The sequence below is a fragment of the Peromyscus maniculatus genome, chromosome 8, assembly GCF_049852395.1.
Source record: "Peromyscus maniculatus bairdii isolate BWxNUB_F1_BW_parent chromosome 8, HU_Pman_BW_mat_3.1, whole genome shotgun sequence".
Classification (NCBI taxonomy): Eukaryota; Metazoa; Chordata; class Mammalia; order Rodentia; family Cricetidae; genus Peromyscus; species Peromyscus maniculatus.
This window is the reverse complement of record NC_134859.1, coordinates 82,845,426-82,862,924: the sequence shown is the minus strand read 5'-3', so window position 1 is coordinate 82,862,924 and position 17,499 is coordinate 82,845,426. Positions and strand designations below refer to the sequence as shown.

Here is a 17,499-nt window from a genome sequence, read left to right as displayed (position 1 = left end):
CAGTAGTAGAGTACTCGCCTAGAATCCATAAAGCAAACGAATCTCTGGATTTGAGGCCAGCCTGGTCTACAGAGTGAGTTCCAGGACAGCCAGGACTACACAGAGAAACCCTGTCTCAAAACCAGAAAACAGCCGGGCAGCGGTGGTGGCGCACCCCTTTAATCCCAGCACTTGGGAGGCAGAGGCAGGCGGATCTCTGTGAGTTCGAGGCCAGCCTGGTCTACAGAGCGAGATCCAGGAAAGGCGCAAAGCTACACAGAGAAACCCTGCCTCGAAAAACCAAAACCCAAACAAAACAAAAAAACAAAAACAGAAAACAAAAAAAGCAAGCAAAAAACCCACACAAACAAAATGGAAATCAGTCAGTTTGGGTTCAACTCCTGGCTTTGGCTTTAGTGGTTGTGTGGACAAGACATTCATTAAGCCTCTTAATCTCAGGGCCCTGGGTTGTCAAGCAAAGCCACTGATGGCCTGGGCAGTGGGAGGAGTGTAAGATGGATCTAGCAGGCATCTAAGTCTCAGCACATCCCCCCCCCCCCCAGCCCAAGTGTATATGCTATGTAATGGATGTCCTGATACATCTGTCTTTCTGCTGAATCTCCCTGACCTGTCCCTCCTGACTGGTCCTCACATCCGCAGGTCGGCGTGGCTGAGGTCTAGAATTGAGTTTCCCTGATGACCATATGTCCGTTGAGCTGCCCCTCCAGGGCTGGGTCCCTGACGGTCAGAACAGGCAGAGGACATGAAAGCTACAGGCTGTTGGCACTCGGGAAGCGTCTTGGCTGGCGTACCCGTTGCCTTTAATGGCCATTGCTGGCTGTTCATACTCTTCACCGGGTTTAGCCGCTGGAGGATGGGGGCAGTTACTGAGTTTCTCCTGGTTCTCTCTCCTTGCCGAAATAGGGCTTGGCCCTCCAGGCACTAAGTGCTCAGCTGTATGTGGTGCCCTTTTACCTGTGGGGCCTAAACTGCTCCACCTGGTCGTGGTGGGGCCTGGTTATGGGAGCAGGGTCATACATAGGTCGTACATAGGTCGGACAAGCGGTGGTGTGGAGGGGAGGACTTGGTCAGGTAGGGCTCATAGGCAGTGGTTCTTTCTAAGATTCCCCGTCATTGTGAACCCACTGAAATACTGCGGTGGCTGTCACGGTCTCTCCCACCCAGTGGTGCTTGCCCACCCTACCTTCTGGTCTTCTTTGAAGTACTAACAAGGGCTTTATTGGAGTTAGTTTCCACCAGGAGAAACCAACATGGAGTGAAATCGGAGTTTGTCTGCTCGCCCTCCATCAGGAGCTTCTAAGCCAGTGGGGTCTCAACTTTCCCGGTGCCGGCCCCTCTACAGTTCCTCATGTCGTGGTGACAACCATAACGTGTTCTTCATAACTGTAATTTCGCTACTGTTATGAATCATGTTAAAGCTGTGCTTTTCGGTGGTTTTAGGCGAGCCCTGTGAGAAAGGGTCCTTTGACCCACCGGTTGAGAACAGCCTAGAGTCTGAGCCCTCGGCACACCAGCCTAAATCAGCCAACTCTGGGCTTCCCCTCTGTGGGATGAATGAGTTGTCCTGGGGGTTGAAATGTAAGCAAGGGAATTCAGGTTACAGGTCTCAGCATTGCCTTCCTTGTGCGGTTTGGGCCTGAAAGGAATTAGAGGGCACCAGGCGCAGTGGAAAACCAGGCTTAGAAGACAAAGGTCCTTGGATGCTTCAGCTCTTCCAGGCCACCCCCCTCTGTTTTAATCGGGGCGGGGAGGGGGTTGCTGAAAAGGAAGCCTAGGAGAAGCCTAGAGTGGGTTCCCAGGGTGGGGTGTGTGCCCTAGAGGGGTGAGGGAAGGCTGCTGGGATGTCTTTCTTTCATTGGTTGGGTGGCCTTGCCCTCCTCCCCCTCCCTCCCTCTCCTGTAACATTCCAGACATTCCAGCCGATCTGCCTGCCATTGCTTTCTGGATCTGGATTAACGTCCTTGCAGAGATCTGGTTTCTGCTATCACCCTCTTCTCTTCTGCCCTTCCTGAGTAGAAGACCCTGAACCAGATCCAGGAGGGAAGTTTTGGCCTTTCACCATGGATTGCACTAGTGGACTGTTTCCAAACTAGGCTCCTGTACTCGGTAGGGTTTGCTTTATTATGCCTATTACTTAGACTCCCAAGCAGGCAGTCCTCATCATCTTCTGCCCTCCATCCAAAGGATTTGCTGGAAGGAGGTGTGCTGGGCTGGACCATTCCTGCTTTTAAACAAGGCAGTCTTCATTTCTTTCTCAATTCTTCAAGTGGAAAATAGCCAATGTGTCTTTTTGGTCAGCAGATGTGTTTTGTGAGAACCTTACAAGGGGCCACAGCTTCTTTTTGGCCAATCCTTGGACCTGGTGCCTGGTGGAATGAGGTCTATGGACTCAGAAATGGGCGTGATGGCTGTGTGTGTGTGTGTGTGTATGTGTGAGAGAGGGAGAGAGAGAGAGAGAGAGAGAGAGAGAGAGAGAGAGAGAGAGAGAGAGAGAGAGAGAGAGAGAGAGAGAGAGGTGTTTCTGATGCTGGGTGCTGGGATGACAGGCATTTGACACCATAGCTACCTTTCTTTACAGTGCTGGAGTTCAAACTCAGGGCTTTGTGCGTCCCGGGCAAGTACTGTGCCCCTTGAGTTACATCTCTTTGTCTTCTGTCTTTCTCTTTCTCTCTCTCTAATGCTGCCTTCACAAGGACTGCCCTACTCTATGTATCAATCCTGCTTTAGACTCCTGTGTGTCGGGATCATGGCTTGTGCCTTCAGGCCCAGCTGGATTTGTTTTCTGATCCTCACTATATCTAGTAATCTAACTTTGTTAGGTCAGGTTCATAAGCCACAAAGATCCTCTTCCAAGCAGATCCACCTTTCCTTGCTATTTATTTTTTCTTTCTTTTTGAGACAAGAGTTTTTCTTTGTAGCCTTAGCTGTCCTGGACCTCACTGAGCAGACCAGGCCTCAAACTAAAAGAGGTCCTCCTGCCTCTGCCTCCGGACTGCCGGGATTAAAGGCGTGCACCACCGCTGCCCGGCTCCTTCCCAGCTCTTTAGCTGTTTCATCCTAAGGTTCCCTTGCTGTAGTTCATGGGTAAAGACATGCCAATCTCGGAATTTTAGACTAGAAATCACAGAGAAGATTCTGCCTTGGTAAAGAGACTGACCTGGGACAGCCAAGGCCAACAAAGCTCATTTGATAGGTCACTGAGGCCTGAGGTCATGTGACTTAAACAAGTCTTTATGTTAACTCATTTTATATTATGTGCATAAGTGTTTTGCCTGCATGACATGCAGTGCCCAAAAGAGGGCGTCTGATCCCTTCTCCCACCCTGTGCGTGCTGACAATTAAACCCTGGTCCTAGAAGAGCATCTTGTACTCTTAGCTGCTGAGCCATCTCTCCAACCCCCAAAACTTTGTCTTTGAACTAAGGGTTTGTGCAAGATCAAAGATCTACAGAGATCTAAATGACAATTGACTAACACATCAAGTCAATTGAAATGTCTTAAACTCCAGGATTAAGGTATTGATTTGGGTGGTGAGCAGTTGCTTTGGGAGTTAGCCCTGAACCTGAAAGCGATCCTCAAGGGGAATCTTTTCTTTTCCGAGCTATTGAAAGCTGGGGTGGAGTAAGTATAGTGCAGTCACCCGGGGGAGAAGGTGCTCCTGGTGCCGGCTTCATGTGTTAATCACTCTGGAGAACCTTCCCCACTCCCAGATGCATCTATTGTTACAGATGAAGGACTCACTCCAAGTCTTTACAAATATTATCTAATGCCACCTCCCACCTGTGAATAGGTATTATCCCTGTTGAGGGGAGATTGGGCCTCACAGAAGTTAAATAATCTTCTAAAGATCAGTGCTAATAAGTGGTTTAGATCTCTAGTTGTGCCAAGGGCTTAACCACTGTACTATTATCTTATGTAATTGTTCACATATATTGTTTCCCCTAATACGGTGTGAGCACCTGGGCCAGGCATCCCAACTCTTTTGTTCATTGTGTGCCCCAACCTCAGGAGCAAAGTAGAGCTTGACATGGGTGCCAGTTAAAGAGGTGTTGGATTAATGAATAGTTACTGCCTTACCTGACTTTGGATTTATTTGTGTGATTGTGTATATGTGGGTATGTACCCGTGAGTCAGGTGCCTGAGGTGGCCAAGGCATTGGATTCCCTGGAGCTGGAGTTGCACGCAGTTGTGAGCAGGCTCACAGGGCACCAGGAATCAAACTCCAGGTCTGTAAGAGATCATGTACCATTTCTCCAGCCCCTTGACTTTGTTGTGGTGCTGGACAGAAGGGTACTTGGAAAAGCTAAGTTGTAGCAACATCATGTACAATGTTTGGCTGCCATTACGCTGAGCACGTACGGTTCTGTGTTCCTCTCATGGTCCTGTTAGTAGTTGGGTCCATAAAGTGAGGCCTCGCCTACTCTAAAAGTCTGTATTCCTCTTGGGTTGCTATTCTCTGGCTGTCCTGGAACTTACTATGGAGACCAGAACTCACAGAGATCCGCCTGCCTCTGCCTCCCGAGTGCTGGGATCAAAGGCGTGTGCCACCACCGCTGGGGATCTAGCGTGTGCCAGACCATGAGTTCAGTCCCCAGCACTGGGGAACAAACCACCCTTCTACAATTATGGTGAGATGACAAGCTGGGACAAAGATTAGAAACTGCCAGGTCATGGGGGCCTAAAGCACCTGGAATTTTCTCTAACTTATTTTTTTCTTTCATTTCAGGAGTCGGAAAATTCAGATCCGAAACATTCCACCTCAGCTCCGATGGGAAGTAAGTGTCTGGGGAAACGCACAGTGGGGTGGAGACGGAGACAAGGCTCGGTGTCCTTCTGAGTGGGTAGAAATGACTAGAGAGGTCTCCCCTGGGTGTGGGGGTGGAAGGGTCTCATTTTTGTTCACACCCTGGGACAAGAGGCATTAGGGAGTTAGGGAGAGTGCCCCTGAGAGTTTTAGAACTTTATTACAGTAGTCTGCCTCAGAGAGTCCCTTAGCACACAGCCAGGTACATCCTTGCAGACACTGGAGTTGCCATCAGCAGTAGGAGGCTGAGGGGATGAACTGAAAAGTGATCAGAATGTCTAGTTCCTGCTGGTGCTCCAGAGCGCTGGGGCAAGGGGCGTCCGACCCTGGGGGACTCACCCGTGTTCTACTTCTTCAGGTGCTGGACAGCCTGCTGGCCCAGTATGGCACAGTGGAGAACTGTGAGCAAGGTGAGGCTGGGACAAGGGTGAGTGAGTGTGCAAGTGAGTGTGCAGGGAGCTGGGTGGCTTCAGCACCGTGCAGTTCTGTGATCAGATGCACCGGGAAGGTCCAGACAGTGGGTGCAGCAGCAGAGAGCCTGGGCAACCCCCCCCCCCCATGTGCCCAAAGCGTGCGCGTGTGGAGCCATGAAACTGGACTACTATGTGGTAGGAAGTCTGGACACCCCTCTTGTATTTTTCCGTTTTGGGTTTTTCAAGGCAGAGCCTCACTGTGTAGCCCTGGCTATCCTGGAATTTGGAGTATAGATCAGGCTAGCCTTAAACTTTGCCTCCTGAGTGCTGGGATTAAAGGTGTGGGCCACCACATCTGATTTATCACCCTTTCTCCTTGAGTCTGAGCCCCAGGCTTTCAGGAATTTCAGTGTTTCAGTAGAAGTTTTAGAATGGAAATTTGAGCCGGGCGGTGGTGGCGCACGCCTTTAATCCCAGCACTCGGAGGCAGAGCCAGGTGGATCTCTGTGAGTTCAAGGCCGGCCTGGACTACCAAGTGAGTCCCAGGAAAGGCGCAAAGCTACACGGAGAAACCCTGTCTCAAAAAACCAACCAACCAAACAAACAAACAAAAAGAATGGAAACTTGTTGGGGGCTGGGTGTATTTAGTCCCAGCTCTTGAGAGGCAGAGGCAGGAGGATCTCTGAGTTTTGAGGCCAGCCTGGCCTATGTATCAAGCTCCAGGATTACATAGAGATACCTTGTTTTTTACAAAGAAAAAAAAAAATCCCGGGAGTGGTAGTATACGCCTTTAATTCCTGCACTCCAGAGGCAAATATCTCCTGAGTGTAGCCTGGTCTACAGAGTGAGTTCCAGAACAGGTAGGGCTGCACAGAGAAACCTTGTCTTGGAAAAACAAAAATGAGGTAAAAGCAGCATGAAATAAAAGGAGCTTTGGGGAGGGGGGGCCCGGAGTGGAGGGCTGCAGAGATGGCTCAGTGATTAAGAGCACTGTTTGCTCTTCCAAAGGACCCAGGTTTGATTTCCAGCACCCAAAGGCAGCCCATAGGCATCTGTAATTCCAGCTCCAGAAGATCTGATGCCCTCTTCTGACCTTCAAGGGGACATGCTAGCAGAACATCCTTACACATAAAAGAAAAATAATTGAAAAGTTGTTTTAAAAATCCACACAACGGCCGGGTGGTGGTGGCGGCGCACACCTTTCATCTCCCCACTTGGGAGGCAGAGGCAGGTGGATCTCTGAGTTTCTACAGATCGAGTTCTGAGACAGGCAGGGCTACCCGGAGAAACCAACACCCCCCCCCCCCCAAACAAACAGGGTTTATTTGTTAATAGTTTTTGTAAGCAGAATCTTTTGACAGCTGTGCCCACAGAGGGAAGAGGAAGAGGAATTCTAAGTCAAAATTAGCTGTGGTTTTTGAGGGTCCTCTGTTTCTAGGGGTGTAAATTCTTGCAGAGAAGATGGGCTCGGGGTTCGGTTGGACGTAGGGTTGTTATTAGATCTTTTTTTAAAGCCAGCACGTGAGAGCATTCCATGTTCATGGGTGTTGGGATGCATAGGTGTATCCTGTCGTTAAGCCTGCCCGGCTCCTCACCTTGTCAGCTCTCTTCGGTGAGAACATTGAACATCTTGTAGCTCTCTCAAGTCCATGGTGCAGTGTGGTCTATGGCTGTCAGAGTCTCCTTGGCTGCCTCTCCCCAGGCTTCCCTTCCCCATTACTCTCCCAGGCCTTGGCACCCATACCCATCTTTTTCTCAGTTCAGCGAGACTGCCTTTCCCCTCCCAGTCCTCCTTTTCCTACTTCCTCCCCTTTCCCCCCCTTATCTCCACCTTCCTTTCCCCTTTCCCTTCCATTCTCTGCCTCCACAGTCTTGAGAGCTTGTAGTTTCTTGTCTTTTAGAGCCTGGCTCATTTAATTTAACTTAGTCATTTCTGGTTCCATCTAGTCACCGCTGATGGAATTTCTTTCTTTATTTTTCTTTCTTTAGTTATTTTATTTTATTTTATTTTTTTTTTTTTTGAGACAGGGTTTCTCTGTGAAACAGTCCTGGCTGTCCTGGAACCCATTCTGTAGACCAGGCTGTGAGTTTGAGGCTGGGATTAAGGGCGTGTACCACCACTGCCCGGCTGGGCTTTCAATTTTTTTTATGACTGAATAGTATTCCAGTCTGTGTTGGGGCCAGTTAGGGTGCATGGGTGAGCGAGCGCCCCCTGTTGGCCACTTTCTTGCTTGAGAGTAGTGCAGCAGCCCACTTTTGGAAATCTTCAAGGAGCAGCCATTGCTTTGTCTGAGGTTTAAATATTCATTTCTAAATTCCTTGTGGGAAGGGGCAAGCTGTGTGTGCTGACAGATGATGACAGACCTTGCCTGCCCACCAGTGAAGCGCTGCTTGCTCTGCTCTAGTCTCTAACTTGCCTTTCATCTTAAATGCCAGAACACAGCGGAATGAGCTGATCGCGGTTACCCACGCATGTTTTCCGCTGGACTTATGAGTTACACAGACCAGGGGGCCGCTCTGAGCAGCATCTGCCACTGACACGGACAGGCTCGGTCAGGTTGACACCTGAATCTGTCCCTGGAACCCACGTGATGATGGAGAGAGCTGACTTCCTAAAGTTGTCCTCTGACCTCCACATCTGAACACACACACACACACACACACACACACACACACACACACACACACACACACAGACACTTAAAATAGTTTAAAAAAAAATGAAGAGGATCCCACAGATGTGCTCAAGGCTCCCACCAGCCGAAGTGGCCTCCAACACAGTCCTGCTCAGGAGTTTCAGGCCTCCGCCACCACATCCAGCTCAGATGTCACGGTTTCTTTTCATTTTAGGCGGAGCCTTGCAGTGTGGTCCTGGCTGGCTCACACTCACTGTCAGCCCCGGCTGCCCTGGCGATCTCGGCCATCCTTATCCTCTGGGTGTGCTGGGGCTGCTAGTGTGTTCTGCTGCACCCCGCTTTAAATGCCAGTTACTGGTTTATTTGAGAAAGGCTCTCCCTCTAGCCCAGACTGGCTTATTTTACAGTGTAGCAAAGGCTGGTCTTGACAGGATTCCTGCCTCGGGCCTTCTGAGTGCCAGAATTGTAGGTGTGCATGACCACGTCACTTTCTTTTAAAATTTTTATAAGTTTTATTTACTTTTTCTGAGACAGGGTCACACTGCGTAGCCTTGGCAATTATCCTTCAAACACTTGTTTTAAGGTTTATTATGTATACAGTGTTCTGTCTGCATGTGTCCCTGCAGGCCAGAAGAGGGCACCAGATCTCATTACAGATGGTTGTGAGCCACCATGTGGTTGCTGGGAATTGAACTCAGGACCCCTGGAAGAGCAGTCGGTGCTCTTAACCGCTGAGTCATCTCTCCAGCCCAAGCCCCCTTATTTTACATTTATTGTGCTTATGTGTGTGCACGCACACATGCCGTGCCCACCTTGTGGAAGTCAGGTGACAACTTGGGCGTGGTTTTCACGTGGGGCCCAGAGATGGGACTCAGGTGCCAGCTTTCCACTGAGCTGTCTGCACCAGCCCTTACTCGGTACTGCTAACTTCATGTGTGTGGGTGTCGGCCTCCATCTGTGTGTGTCTCCACCGCGTGTGTACGGTGCCCGAAGAGGCCAGATTGGATCTCCTGGAAGTAGAATTACAGAAGGTTGTAAGCCACCTTGTGGGTTCTGGGATCGAACCGGGTCCTGGGGGTTCTTAGCCACTGAGCCATCTCTGAGGTATATTTTGAGACAAAGCTTTCCTTATCAGTACAGTCCTCAATTCCCGATCTTTCTGAGACTGCAGGTGCACACCATCATGCTTGGCCTGAGGTTCTTCTGTCTTGTATGTAACAACTTCCCATCACTGAAGTGGGTTAGTTTTAGTCCTGCTGGTGAGTTCAAGGTTAGCCTTTAGCTATAGAGTGAGCTGCAAGCCAGCCTGAGGTATTGAGTGAGACCCTGTCTCACTGAGCCAAAGGTTGAGGGTGTAGGTCAATACTAGAGTTGTATAGCATGTGCAAAGGCCCTGGGTTCAATTTCCAGTGACTCAAAATTAATTAAAAGTAAGGTGGTAACCAACAAATCCAAACTCTGGGATGGGATTGATTCTTATGACCCATAACTGGTAGCCCAGTGTGCCCCATGCCCACTCTCAAGATGTTTAGAATGCTGCAGCCTGGAATTCCTTCTCTGGGAAATGTGTCTTTATTGGATATCCAAGCTTACAGAATGGATTTAGGTCGTCCCAAGTCACTTCAGGCATTGAGAGGAAACCCAGGCCATTTTTGTGGCAGGTACCTCTGTAACTGTCTAATCTCTCCCACCAACTGTTGCTTTTTTGCTAGTTGGACTTTCCTAGGGTGAGTCTGCCTCCAGAGTGGAGATGTGTGTGGTGGGTGCAGGAAAACCTTCGCCAGCCTGGCTCCCAGGGTCTCCGGTGAAGGAGGGCGGGTCTCCAGTGAACTGCTTTTCACTTGTCCTCTGAGTATATTCTAGGCTCGGCAGTCCCCTGCTCGCCTACAAACAGGCTTGAGTTTGTTGGCAGTGCTAACTCTGGCGGTCCGTTGTCTCTACAGTGAACACAGAAAGTGAAACAGCCGTGGTCAACGTCACCTACTCTAACCGGGAGCAGACCAGGCAGTGAGTACCTCGGAAGTGGCGCTGGGGGTCTCCAGAGGGGTGTTGGAGATGGTTTCTACTCAGACCCCTGTGGGTAGGTCCAGGCAGGCTGGAATCCTCAGCTGCCTTTTGGTGTTGGATCCCACAAAAGGCCTTTTCAGGGCCCATGTTTCGTTGATGTTTTGTTTCAGAAGTGAGAAATTTACCCATAAAAATGAATGGGGAGGGGGGGTCAACGAGGAGAGGAGATTGACTGCAGAGTCCTGTATGTGTCGATGGCGCCATCTATTGGTTATGAGGGGGGCCTGCCTCATTAAAAAGACAAAAAACCGAAGGTTGATCAAAAGTGTGTTTCCTTTTTGAGACCATAGTGACCTCCAGTTCACTCACATAGCCAAGGGCTACCCCGGACTCCTGATTTTCCTACCCCCTATTTCCGAACGTTGGGATTGTAGGTGTGGGTTGCTGCTCCAGTGTGTGATGCAGGATGGTTAGGAGCCCAGCCGCTGTCCCCACCCAGGAGTCCCCACCACCACCACCACAGGACCCAGCTCCTTCGCCCTTGGGTCCAGCATTTACAGTTCTCACTCCCTGGGTGGACAGAGCACACGCTGTGTACACTGATTGTTTCTAGCCCTACCTGGTTGTCACAGGGTTTTGCCCCATTTTGGTTTTTGTTTTTGTTTTTGTTTTCTTGCTTCAACATTTTCCAGTGGTCTTAAGTGGAAAAGCATGAGGCCTTGCTGTACTGATGACTTTTCCCCTAGTCTAGACTGGAAGATTCCCTGGAGATGGGGTGGCAGACAGGTGGTTAGCGCCCCATCTGCAGCGTGGTCCCCAGTGTGGTCCCAGCTGCAGCCCAGCCGGTGCTTTGTGGAACGAGGCCCTGGATGTGATGGACATGGTTGGAGTGACCGCTGGACTTCTCTCTGTCCCCAGAGCCATTATGAAGCTCAATGGCCACCAGCTGGAGAACCATGCCCTGAAGGTCTCCTACATACCTGATGAGCAGATAGCCCAGGGTCCCGAGAACGGGCGCCGTGGAGGCTTTGGCTCTCGGGGCCAGCCCCGGCAAGGATCGCCTGTGGCATCGGGGGCTCCGGCCAAGCAGCAGCAAGTAGACATCCCCCTCCGGCTCTTGGTTCCCACGCAGTATGTAGGCGCTATCATTGGCAAGGAGGGTGCCACCATCCGCAACATCACAAAACAGACTCAATCCAAGTGAGTACTGGGAGAGGGAGGCTGGGTACAGGAAACAGATCGGGCCCCGGAGAGGCTCCTGGGAATTGTTGTTTGGTTCGTGGTCACTGTTGCCATACCACCTGTGTGTGGAGGCTGGGCAAACGGGAGACAGAATGGGTCTCTGGGCCGTACACTATCACCAACAATTACCATAATTCCTTGTATCAAGTTGCTCCAGGAAACCTAGTCCTGTGAGTTGAGTCCCTCACTCCTCAGGTATTCTGTGATAAGTGGCCACTTGATGGCCACAGCGTGGCTAAAGTCAGGGTCCTTTGCCACAAGTCATAATTATGTCCCACCTCACACTTCCCTTATCTTTATAGACGATCGATCGGTGCTTATGGGAAAGAACAGGTTGTGTTCTCGGTTGTGTCCTTATTCAGAGAAAATAGTTTATTTCCTTGTAGTTGGGACAGTGTGTCTCTCCCTGACACAGTGTTTGAAAAAGGACACTAGAAGGGAAAACAGCTTCACAGCCACACACACCTGGGAGTGTCCCCAGCCAGCAGCTGGGCTGGGGGGTGTTCGCCATTGTCCTCTCCAGCCACCCCGACAGGCTGGCAGAGCAGCACCCGCCACGGTTCCCTGGCCTCTCTTTACTTCCCGGTTCTACCCTTGACAGGCCCCATTCCAAGGAGAGTGGGTTCTGGGCTTTGATAAGAGGTGGGCAAGTCGGTGTTATTGGAGGCACGCTAACTAACGGGCTTTATCCTCGTGGTCCTCAGGATAGACGTGCACAGGAAGGAGAACGCGGGAGCTGCCGAGAAGGCCATCAGCGTGCACTCAACTCCGGAAGGCTGCTCCTCGGCCTGTAAGATGATCTTGGAGATAATGCATAAGGAGGCGAAGGACACCAAAACGTAAGATCGGCTGCACTTCTGGGGACTGCTGCCCTCCCCACCCCCCACCCCTTTTTTTTTCTTTTGCTGTTTACTGTGCTGAGTCAAGCCTCAGGCTTCACACTTGCCAGGCAGACGCTTGGCTGCTGGGCCACACCCCACCCAGCCTCTGCTTGCAATTGCTAATAGCAACGGTACAGAGATTAATTAGGGGAGAGTCCCAAACGGCGCAGAAACATAGACTCTAAGATCTTTTCCTTGTATAATCATCTAGAAATTTTATGTGCTCAGTGTCTCCATTTGTGTCCATGTATATGGATGTGTGTATGTTTGAGTCCACATAGATGGAGGGAGTGTGTGTAGGTGAGTGTGTGTGCGTGTGTCGGCACAGAGGGTCAGCTGAAGTGCTGCTCTATACCATTATAATTTTTTTGTGTGTGTCAACACATCTATCAGTAAATCTAAAGCCCCCACGGAGACAGAAATGACGCAGGGCTTGAACTATAGCACAGTGACGTGAGGTAGATGCCTGCATACATGAGGACCTGGGTGTGGGCCCCACTAATGCAAAGAAGTACCGGGGATTCACTTCCCATACCTTCTGAGTTGGGGTTCTTTGGTGTGGGTGGCAGTGTTTGAGGCTGGATCTCACTATAGCCCAAGATAACCTTGAACTCTCCTGTAATCCTGCCTCCCAAGTGCTGGGATTACAATCAGTTTCTTTTTGTTTTCTTTAAATGGCTCTGGAGTTGGAGAGACGGCTCAGCCGTTAAGAGCGGATAGTGTTCTAGTATAGGACCAGAATTCGGATCCCACCATTCATGTTGGGTAGCTCACAAACTTGAAACTCAAGCTCTAAGGGATCAGTGCCCCCTTTCTGACATCCATGGGCATCTTCACACATTCCCTCTGTCTCTCTGTGTCTCTCTCTCTCTCTCACACACACACACTTAAAAGAGAGAGTCTTTCACAGTCTGGGTTAGGAGCTTACGGTCCTCCTGCCTACCCTGATAGTAGGTGTACATCATCACACTATTTTGGGTGTTTTTTGTTTGTTTGGCTTTTTTATTTGTTTTGTTTTTCATGATAGGGTTTCTTGTCCTGGAACTCACTCTGTAGACCATATGTGCCTGCCTCTGCCTCCCAAGTGCTGGGATTAAATGCAGGCGTTTTGTTTCGTTTCTTATTTGAGACAAGGTTCTCTGTATAAGTTCTGGAATTCACTCTGTAGACCAGGCTAGCCTCAAACTCATATATACTCTGCCTCCTAAGTGCTGGATTAAAGGTGTTTGCCACCCCTGTCCGACTCAGTTGTTATTTTCGTGTTACAGCTTTACTGGGATTCAATTAGTACAAAAATGTTGTTTGTAGACATGTTGCCTAGATTGGCCTAGAATTCCTGGGCTCATCGGATCCTCAGCCTAGAGTATCTGGGACTGTAGGCATATGCCACCATTTCTGGCTTAATTGTGTATTATTTCCCCTTTCTCTCTGCTCCCTCAACCCCTTCCCCTTGGGGGTGGACAGCTCAGCTAAATTCTCAGATCCTATTGCACCTGCTTTTCCTGTGTCCAGTTGGGTGATTTTTCGAGTGTACAGTTTGAGTTTCGATTTGTATATGGTAGTACCTGTTGAAACCATGATCACAGTTGAGAGAAAGCTTTGGCTCCCAGATTTCATCCTGCTTCCCACAGGCCATCCTCATCCACCATTTCTCCGTAAACCACTCATCTGCTGAGTTTTGTAATCTTGTGAAACTCGATTTGTGGTTTGTCCTGGGATTGTTTGTTGTGAGTGACCCCATGTTTGAGTCTTTGTTGGCATGATTGACTGTCCCCCCTTCTTCCCCCAGGGCAGATGAGGTTCCCCTGAAGATCCTGGCCCATAATAACTTTGTGGGGCGACTCATTGGCAAGGAAGGAAGGAACTTGAAGAAGGTGGAGCAGGACACGGAGACAAAGATCACCATCTCCTCGTAAGGCTCTCACTGGGTCCCTGTGCAGGCGAGGCGAGCCCGGGGATTGGGGGACCAGGGATTTCGGCACTGAGCCTTAGTACCTGCCTCTTAAATCGGGCGCTGCTTCCGTTGGCATAAGGCAAACAGGAGAAGTGATGAGATCATTTTCTACCTCTCGATAAGGGCTGGGACACCCCACCTCTTGGCCCAGTCTACCTCTGCATCTCCAGGGAAGCCTGCAGCAAGGTTGTGGCCTTTAGGCCTTTAGCTAGGGTGTACCACCGTGAGAGTGCACAAACCGTGGTCCTTTTAGCCTGGGCATGCTGGGCTGCCTCAGGAGACCCAGTGAAAGGTGCACGTTAGCTTTGTAAGCACCCTGCCTCTCCATTCCCTCAGAGACTGACCTGTTTGCAGGGTAACTCTTGTGTAAAACAGCGCCGATAAGGATCGCCTGCAGCAATCCTGCACGCGTGGCCACCGCACCTCATAGTAGCTTCTGTCCCCACAGAAGGGATTTCCGTGCCGGCCCTGTGCTCCTTGCCCTGGTCACCTGAGGCTGGAGATACCTTAGCCAGCCTTTAGAAACGCTGGCCCTGTCACTCAGCTGCTCCTTGCCCTTGTCCCTGGCGGGGCCTGGTCCAGTCCTGCCTTGCCCACTGCTTGACGCTGCCCTGCTCTCCTGCCAGGCTCCAGGACCTCACTCTCTATAACCCCGAGAGGACCATCACCGTGAAGGGGGCCATTGAGAACTGCTGCAGGGCGGAGCAAGAGATCATGAAGAAAGTTCGAGAGGCCTACGAGAATGATGTGGCCGCCATGAGTGTGAGTGAAAGGTGGCATCCTCCTGCGTTTGTGCAGGGAGTCGAACCCAGGCCCCGGAGAGAGGCAGAAGCTATACCCTGAACTACATCCCTAGCCCCTCGGCACCCTTCTCTGAACTTAGGGCAGGGCTCGTCATCTGCCTCCTGAGGTGGGGTTGGGGCATAATCTTGGGTTTCATGGTTTTTTTTTTTTTTTTTAAGATTTATTTATTTATTATGTATACAGGAGAGGGCACCACATCTCATTACAGGTGGTTGGGAGCCACCATGTGGTTGCTGGGAATTGAACTCAGGTCCTCAGGAAGAGCAGTCAGCGCTCTTAACCTCTGAGCCATCTCTCCAGCCCTTCATGGGTTTTTATACTTTAGCCAAGATTGGCTAAAACTTGTGTACCGTAGTAGACAGAAGGGTCACAATTTCAACTTTTTCTGAGGTAAGACTTCACTTGGACTCCCAAGTGCTGGGATTACTGGCATGTGCCACCACACCCAGCTCCCAGGAGGGTATGTGTGTGTGTGTGGGGGGGGGGTTAGTTATGTGTATGCAGAGACCAGAGGAGGCCATCACATGTCCCGCTCTATCACTCATCTCCTTCTGTCCAGACACGGTCATTTACAAACCTGGAATTAGGGGCTAGAATTAGGTGGGTAACAGCGAAAATCCAGCAGGTCCTGCCTCTCCTCCAAACCCCACTGGGCTTAGGGACATGGCATTGATGCTCAGGTCCTCAGTGCTCTTACCCACTGAGCCATCCTCCCCGTCCCCACCACTGGTTTTGCTTGTCACCATCTGGTCTTGTTTGAGACAGGGTCTCAGCATGTCGCCCAGGCTGCCTTGGAACTTGATAAATAGAGCTATCCTCTAACTCACAGAGATTGATCTGCCTCTGTCTCCCAGTAATGGGATTCTGTTCTCCCCATGCCCAGTCCCATCTTGGACTTTGAATGGAAATGGGGGATAGGATATTTAGCAGAAAGGGTCACAACTACTTGGGCCCCCGGAATCAAAGGGAAAGGTGTCCCAGTTTCTCACAGAGGGGCATCACATTCTCAGATTTTGGGCCTGTTCTGCTTCCATCAACGTGGCAGAAACAAATGGGAAACCTGCTGGTTGCCTTCCTGCTCGGACATACCAGTTTAGTCCAGTGAGGACATCTCCATGGCTCAAGAGAACCCGCAATGGCAGGCAGGTTTTGACAGAAGCAAATAACTCCTGTGGGGAGCTGACTTGCCTGGGGGTGCCGGCTCCTGTAGGTCCTCCAGAGCCACACACCAGGGCCCAGCAGGCCCCTCAGCAAGCTGAGCTCACAGACCAGGCTCACGGGGGTCTGTGGGCCAGCTGAGCTCCCAGACCAGGCTCACCGGGGCCTGTGGGCCAGCTGACCTGGACCTCCCGTCTCTCCTCCAGTTACAGTCCCACCTCATCCCTGGTCTCAACCTGGCCGCTGTAGGTCTCTTCCCAGCTTCGTCCAGTGCCGTCCCACCACCTCCCAGCAGCGTCACTGGGGCTGCCCCCTATAGCTCCTTCATGGTAGGTAGAAGGTCTTATTACCGGGGACCCACGGGAGTGGGGGGAGGGGGACACTGGCAGGATGGAGGGAGGCGAGACCTGCAGCCAGAATGCCAGCTCCAAGGAGAGCAGCTCCTGTGGTGGTGGTGGTGGTGGTGGTGGTGGTGGTGGTGGTGGTGGTGGTGGTGGTGGTGGTGGTGGTGTGGTGGCAGCTTTGCACTGGGTTTTGCTTCCCTTTAGCTGGAGGGGGCTAAAAGGGATCCGTGGTGTCCTTCCGTGGCCCAGGGTGCAGCTGGGTACCCGCACCTGTTTCTTTTGGAGGTTGTGAGGGAACAGGGTAGAGGGGCTCCTGGGCCTTGCCTCGCCCCCACTCCCTGGTCCTTTAGTAAGGAGTCTCTTGTCCTGGCAGCAGGCTCCGGAGCAGGAGATGGTCCAGGTGTTCATCCCCGCCCAGGCTGTGGGCGCCATCATTGGCAAGAAGGGCCAGCACATCAAACAGCTCTCGCGGTTTGCCAGCGCCTCCATCAAGGTGATTTGCCCTGAGATCTTCCGGGTCCAGTGTGAACTCTAGCTCCCCTCACACGTGGGGAATGAAAGCCCAGTCCCTTGTGGGTGTCTTAAGTGCTTCTAGGTTTCCAGGCTATAGAAGAGTATTACGCATACAGCAGCAGGCTGAGATATTGCCCAAAATAGAAATGGACCCAGTCCCAGCCCCTTTCTTTTTTTGGGGGGGAGTTTCCAAGACAAGGTTTCTCTGTGTAGCTTCGCGCCTTTCCTGGAACTCACTCTGTAGCCCATGCTGGCCTTGAACTCACAGAGATCCGCCTGCCTCTTCCTCCCAAGTGCTGGGATTAAAGGCGGGTGCCACCGCTGCCCGGCCTGTCCCAGCCCCTTCCTAAACCAATACCCCGACCCCTTGCTGGACTCCGTCAAGTCTCAGTGTCCTGGTGTGGGATGTAGGAAGCAGGCGGGGCCTAGCAGTGAGCACCAGGTACTGGTTGTCTTAGCTCCCTGCCTCCAGGATCCAGGAGAGCAAAACCAGTGCTGTTAATCTCACGGGTCCAGATTCATGGGTTTCATTCTATGGCATTTAAAGCTTTGTGAGTCCCTCCCCGACCCCGAGAGGTGTAGCCACTACCTTCTCCATTTCATAATCCCCTGCCCCTCGACAGCCCTCTGCTAAAACCCTCAGATGGGGTGGTGGCGGGGAGCAGTCCTGCTGTGGAAGTATCACTGAGGCAGGTCCTTCTAGCTGCTGCCCATGCTGTCTTCACAGGTCTTGTGTGCAGACAG

General features: G+C 51.2%; 1 protein-coding gene across 3 annotated transcripts in view; it reads left to right on the top strand.

The window, feature by feature from the left end:
* The window catches only part of Igf2bp1 (insulin like growth factor 2 mRNA binding protein 1), a 43,674-nt gene that overhangs the window by 21,984 nt on the left and 4,191 nt on the right, over positions 1 to 17,499 (top strand). Inside the window, exons 1-10 of one of the 3 annotated variants that reach the window (XM_076543210.1) lie at positions 2,087 to 2,106; positions 4,726 to 4,774; positions 5,162 to 5,213; positions 9,796 to 9,859; positions 10,778 to 11,059; positions 11,806 to 11,940; positions 13,772 to 13,894; positions 14,563 to 14,698; positions 16,105 to 16,227; positions 16,616 to 16,735. In XM_076543210.1, the coding sequence (XP_076399325.1) occupies positions 10,785 to 11,059; positions 11,806 to 11,940; positions 13,772 to 13,894; positions 14,563 to 14,698; positions 16,105 to 16,227; positions 16,616 to 16,735 (912 nt within the window). In that variant the 5' untranslated portion in view covers positions 2,087 to 2,106; positions 4,726 to 4,774; positions 5,162 to 5,213; positions 9,796 to 9,859; positions 10,778 to 10,784. Of the gene's footprint in view, positions 1 to 2,086; positions 2,107 to 4,725; positions 4,775 to 5,161; positions 5,214 to 9,795; positions 9,860 to 10,777; positions 11,060 to 11,805; positions 11,941 to 13,771; positions 13,895 to 14,562; positions 14,699 to 16,104; positions 16,228 to 16,615; positions 16,736 to 17,499 lie in introns of those variants that run through there. The other 2 variants (XM_006971914.3, XM_016007883.3) reach the window with 2 other exon arrangements.